Raw genomic sequence first — 6,180 nt, 5'->3', positions numbered from 1 at the left:
TAGAATGATGAAGAATAGAAAACAATTTTTTATTCTTTTTCATATGATTGCTACATCTACTATCCAAAAGCCAAATATCCTTAATTCGTACTTTCTAGAGCAACATAGCACGTGATAAATAAACTTTGAACATTAGATTCATCTGTATCATATTTAATAGAATGATGAAGAATACCAAACAATTTCTTATTCCCTATCATATGATTGCTACTTCCACTATCCAAAAGCCAAATATCCTTAATAAGTACTTTCTAGAGCAACATGACACGTGAAAAATTAGATTCATTAGGAATAAATATTTTTTCAACATTTTTTGTCAAAACACTTATCTTTCCTTTTCCAATTACATCCACTTTATTATCATTTCCCAATTTTACTTCATATTTAATAAAATGATGAAGAATAGCAAACAATTTCTTATTCGTTGTCATATGATTAGTATATCCACTATCCAAAAGCAAAATATCCTTAATTAGTACTTTCTAGAGCAACATACCAAGTGATAAATAAACTTTGAGAATTAGATTCCTGTGTAATTAGCATTTTGTTTGCTCACCTCTCCTCTATTTCTACACTAAAATACATAATGTTCATATTTTTTTGCAATAAAAAAATTGTATATTAGATTTATCAAACGTCTCTGAATGTTGCTGAAAATGATTGTTGCCACATCCTCGATTGCTGTAGTACTAATTTACTCATTTATTCCTTTCACCTTGGTCTAAATTACTCCTTCCACCTCTACCGCGACCTCTTCCTCTAAAACTTGACCTTCTTCTTCCTCTGTCAGATGATTCGCGAAACTTAAGAGCATTCTTTAAAAAAAGAGATTTTATTTGTATTTATTATTTATTTAGGTGATGACAAAGATCCCATTAATTCATCTACTGATAATTGTGCCAAATCCTTAGATTCTTCAAGTGCTACAACTATTAAATCAAATTTCCTGGGCAAACTCTTAAATATTATTTCTATAATCTTCTGATCTAACATTTCTTCTCCATTACATCTTAACTGATTCAGAACATTCATAACTAGACTCATATATTGGTCTACAAACTCTGAATCGTTCATTTGTAAATTCTCCAAATTTCTCCTAAGAGTACCCTGATATGCAGTTTCTAAGATTTCGCAAGCCTTCTTAAATGTTTTTGCTGCTGGAATCTTAGGAAAGATTGACTCGTCCACAACTTGCTGGATAAAACTTAAAGTTCTTGCATTATTTTTTCTGTTCTTCTTAAACTCATCTGTTATATTTCTTGTTAGTGCTAGATATGCAGCCTGATCTTTTGGTTCTCTATATCCATTTTCTACAATAGAGCCCGTAATTCTTGTGAACAAAATAAGGTTTTCAATTTCATTGCCCAAAAATCAGAATTTTTACCTGTGAAAATGGAGATTTGGAGCTGTGAAAGATTATTGCTTGATCTCATTGTCTACGAATTAGTCTGCTACAGCGATCTTGATCTCCTCTTGACGGTTGCAATACTGCGATCAGCTTCCTTTAAATTCAAATTATAACAACTTCGATGGCAAGCATCAATGTCCTCGTTATTTCTGTTTGCGTTTGGCAAATGGACGTCTTCCCAACAGTCACATGGCCCTCTCCAAACTGTGCATGGCCCGCACGTCAGTGGGCAGATATGTCTGATGAACTTCGGGCATCCAAAGTAGCCAAAGTTCTTGAAGCTCCACAAGATTCCCCACGCTTTTCTCCTCAATTTGAGATTTTAGGATTAGACGCAGATGCTTGAGGCGATGGAGTTTGCATACGTCTTGCAATGAGGCCTCCCTTGATTCTCCTCCTCCTCTTACATCCCGTGAATTTCCAAACATTGTCGACTTCCACAAGTCAAGCTCTTCCAAACTAGTAAGGTGTGATATGTCGCCTGAAACGAACTCCAAATCATAACAGTGGGCTAACTTAAGAGTTTGGAGACTTTTCAGCCTTTTTATCATGAAAGGAATATTCTTTAGAGAGGAGAAAGAAAGATCTAAAAACTGCAGTCTACTCAGCTCAAATGTTTGATGAGGGATTACCTTAATCTGGGTATTTGAAAGCTGCAGATAGAGGAGATGCTTCAGTTGGTGGATGGAATTTGGCAAGAATTTGATGGGCGTGTTGCTGAGATCAAGCACCTTCAACATATTCAGCTTCTCCAGAAAGCTCTCTAGGACCTCCTCAACTGTGTTCCAGCTCAACACAGAGTCACTAACTTCTCGCAATCAACACTTTCAGGAAGAATTCTGATGGGGTTATGCATCAGTGATATCCTTACCGATGTTGCGCTTGCAGACTTTGGAAACTCTGTTAAACTCTGCCCTGCACGGAACAGGATATTTTTGTCGACCTCAGCGACGTGTACCGCCATATCTCTGAGCACATCGTGGATTTTCACTTTTCATATTTGATGTCCGTTTGCCTCTGTAACCTCAATCTCAACCAAACATCGGTTCGCCAAGGTCCCGAGAAAACCGTGGCGCCCCTCTTCTCTTCTTTTCACCAGGCCCTCAGCCAGCCACAATTGTATCAATTCATCCGCGTCGATTTCCTCGTCTTCTCTATAGGCGGCCAAGTACACGAAACAAAGCCTGAGCTCATCCGATTCTAGAGCATCGTAGCTCTACTTCAGCCGCTTGAATAATTCCTCCACAATCTCTCGATGAATGCGATAAAACTTTGGATCGATCGCCTTTAGCTGCTTGAGAACATATACCCATTCGGACGGCGTACTGTTCTGAAGATCCGGCACTGTCCGAGCAAGCGTCTTAATGGCTAGGGGATGTCCTTTACATTCCTTTGCAATGCTTCTGACCAAGGGCTCAATCTCGCTATCCATATTCTGATCCTCACCAGCTGGGAAGGTTCCCTTGCAGAAAAGCTCAAATTTGGTCGCCAAGGCAATTCAATTCTCTCACAAATGCGCCTCTGGAGATCAGATATATCGAAGTCTCTGGACGCAGTAACCCAAATTACAAGCTTAAAGAAATTGACTACCTTTTCATTATTGTTGATGTGTTTAAGCAGGGACGTCTTTCCCACGCCGGGCATTCCATAGACTCCAACGACACGAACAGAATCATCTTTGAGCAGCCACGTCTCCAGCTTCTGCAGCTTCTCGTGAACAAATTTGCCAACAAGCTCGTTCTCCACGGGCTGTACCAGCGCCCCTGGAAGCTCCCCCAGCTCTCCATTCGTGGGAAAATCTGAATCCTTTGTCTTCAGATGCCTATCTATATTCCCTAGAGAATTAAGGACTTTTCGACTGGATTTTGGGATAAGCAAACAGTGAGGGCAGCACCCACACAAGAGACGCTTTTTGTTTGTTCGTACTGTTGAAGCACCTCTTCAGCAGATTTGACGATTCGCTTCTGTGTGTTGAGCCAATTCCTCACGACTCGCTTAGGCTGTCGACCTGGCCCACTTAACAGAGTCTTAATATCATCTCCTATGCCTTTCACACGATCTATCACCTCGCGGAGGCATGCGGCATTGCTACGTAAACTCCTTAGGTTCTTAACCTCTCTATACGGTTTCTTTATACTCTCGTCCGCAACTGTATTAAGTACTCCATTAAGGACGTTAGAGACGTCCATTTGCCAAACGAAAAAACAGAAATAACGAGTACTTGTCAAAACAGAGACCTGACAAAAGCACTCGATAAGCGCATGGTTTTACAAGTGTGGTTGGAGCATTTCTCTCGCTCTCTCTCTTGTATTGCTGAAGATATGTTGAGCATGCCGTGTTATGATGGTCTAAAGATGGCCCAGATCATTCTTCTTTTAACGGCATTATTATGTGGCAGGCTCTGTGGCATCTATACTATGCCCCATTTCGCATTTTCTCGTGGCATCTATGCTATATGCCCGATTTCCCATGTTCTCGTACCATTCTATGGTGGGTCCAAATTTATTTTTCCCTTTGATGCAGGTTCAGATTTGCGAGCACGGTTAAAATATATGAAGTTTGCAACTACACTTGGCAAATGAGAGCATTCACAGAGAAATCCCTTTTTAGTAAGCATGTTTAAAAACTAGTTTTTCAAAATGCCTGTTTTAGGACCATACCACACATGTGTACGACCACCTTTTTTTGATGCGAATAAATGAATTTTTGCAAATCCTTCTGGGAAATGATACTTAAGACACCAAATATTGATGAGAATATTTTTGCTTATTTTTTTATTAATTTTTAACTAACAATAAAGTATATTTTCAAAACATCGGGTGTACGACCACCATAATTTGATGAAAATTTCATATTTTTCAATTTTTTTTTTAATATTCAAATGAATTGTATGTAGATTGATGTCATATAATTTATTTTTCTAAAATCCTAAAAACAAAAAAGTTATTAAAGTTTTAGTGAACATTGGTATTTTAGGTTTAGGTTCCAATTTTGGTTAATAAATAATACAAAAATAGTAAAAGTAAACTTATCACTATGAAATTTAACATTTATGAAATCAGGACGCTGAAAACTCTAATAGGTTTTCGTTTTGTCAAAAATTTCAATCAGAAAGGCCCTCAAAAAATTAGGCCAAGGGAGAAATTCGATGTTGTTTTATCATTTTTTTGGAGGTCCAAGCATAGGTTTCCCTTTGTACCGTTGAAAGCGAAACGGACGCCCGTTTTAAAAAACGGGCACTCGTTTCATTCAATAACGAGCGCCCATTTATGAAAAGATCCGTTGAACTAGAATCTGGCCCACAAGCACAAATCCCAATGATTGAATGATTTTTCAATCATTGCCTAATAGGTACGATCTGCAAAGAGAATGATTTGATTAATTATTCTCTTTGTTTGTCTTATTGTCGATTTGGTAAGGAGATCGATTCAAATTCAAAATATTGGTGTAGCCATGGGATCAAATCAACGCAGGAAGAGGCAAAGGAAGGTTCTGACAATTGAGGAAATTGCAACAAATAGGGAGAAGGAGGCAATGCATCAACGAGAGAGAAGATCAAGAATGAGACAAGGAGCTTCAAGTTCCACAATTGTTTTAGAAGAGGAGAACATCAATGAGACCATAAATGCTGACAAAGGAAACACAATAGAACCATTTAATTCAGGTGCATCTTCTAATCCATTATTAGATACATGTATGTCTTCACAGCCCTATGTTTATTCTCATGAAGAAATTGGTGATTTAATAGAAGCGGGTTACTTATTAAATGAAATTCTAATTGAAAATCAAACCCCAAATGAAATTAGAACTCAGGTTGAAACTGAAATTGAAATCCAAATTGAAACCCCAAATGAAACTAGATCTCAACTTGAAACTGAAATTGAAACCGAATTTGAAACTCCAAATGAAATTGAAAATCCACTTGCAACTAAAACCAATAATGTGTATGTAGACATGGAAACACCAATTGAAAATGAAACATGTTTGAATGATAATCAAATGAATGAAAATTTTGAAATTAAAAGTGATGTACTAGAAAACCTTCCTGGCTTGGTTTCATGGAGATAGATTAGGACACATGAAAATAGATTATTTAGACATTTTTTTTATAATAAGAAATTTGGGTTTCAATGTCAATTAATGGTATAACTAATTAAAATGACTAAAATGAAAAAAGTGATGAAGAAGTTAGGCTTTTATGTCAAACCCAAGAAGAAGGACGAGTCTTTAAAACAAGTTGTGTTGACTGTTGCTAGCACCTTTGATACAATTGGAAAGAAACGTCGTTCTAAAGATAAAAAATGCAGCACGATGGACAATAACAATAAAGTTAGTAAGCCAAACAACTTCTAATAAAAGAATAATGAGTCACATAAGTGGATATCTTAATATTCATCATAGAACTTTGTCAAGCGCTGTAAAAAGAAGAGTTAATTTTGAAAGTGATCCGACAAACAAATTGTGGACTTTTAGTGGTAGACTACCAAGGTTTGATAAGAAACTTACTGGTGAAGTCAAAAATTTGATTGAAAATTTTTGGCATGATAATACAAGAGTATCACCTAATGTTAGAGATGTTGTTAAATTAAGAGTTGGGTCAAAAATTCGTGATCCAAATCCAAAACACCTATTGGACATGACTCAAACTGAATTGTATTGATTTTTTTTGGATGATAAGGTGTTGACTATTAGCATTTGTCAAAGGTCTTTTGAAAAGTGTAAAGCTTGGTATGTTCAAATTAACAAGGAAAGAGTCACATGTTGTTGCAAAA

General features: G+C 36.9%; 1 protein-coding gene across 1 annotated transcript; it reads right to left on the bottom strand.

Annotated features, from left to right (window-relative positions):
• Window positions 1–1,593: 1,593 nt before the first annotated feature.
• LOC131063272 (uncharacterized) lies at window positions 1,594–3,597 on the bottom strand. The gene is made up of 4 exons (XM_059214100.1): window positions 3,335–3,597; window positions 2,999–3,266; window positions 2,629–2,870; window positions 1,594–2,212 (listed from the first exon to the last, which is right to left on the bottom strand). The coding sequence occupies exons 1-4, from the start codon at window positions 3,595–3,597 to the stop codon at window positions 1,594–1,596; spliced, it is 1,392 nt and encodes a 463-aa protein (XP_059070083.1).
• Window positions 3,598–6,180: the final 2,583 nt, after the last annotated feature.

The sequence above is a fragment of the Cryptomeria japonica genome, chromosome 2, assembly GCF_030272615.1.
Source record: "Cryptomeria japonica chromosome 2, Sugi_1.0, whole genome shotgun sequence".
Classification (NCBI taxonomy): domain Eukaryota; kingdom Viridiplantae; phylum Streptophyta; class Pinopsida; order Cupressales; family Cupressaceae; genus Cryptomeria; species Cryptomeria japonica.
The sequence above is the reverse complement of the archived record's forward strand: the minus strand, read 5'-3'. Positions and strand labels throughout refer to the sequence as shown.

What these genes read in the sequence shown, in the direction of transcription:
- LOC131063272 (XM_059214100.1), bottom strand. Translation starts at nt 3,597, where the DNA reads ATGGACGTCTCTAACGTCCTTAATGGAGTACTTAATACAGTTGCGGAC. An exon ending in ACATCAACAATAATGAAAAG is followed by an intron (nt 2,871 to 2,998) that starts GTAGTCAATTTC and finishes CTTTTCTGCAAG; the next exon opens with GGAACCTTCCCAGCTGGTGA. An exon ending in GAATTATTCAAGCGGCTGAA is followed by an intron (nt 2,213 to 2,628) that starts GTAGAGCTACGA and finishes GCGAGAAGTTAG; the next exon opens with TGACTCTGTGTTGAGCTGGA.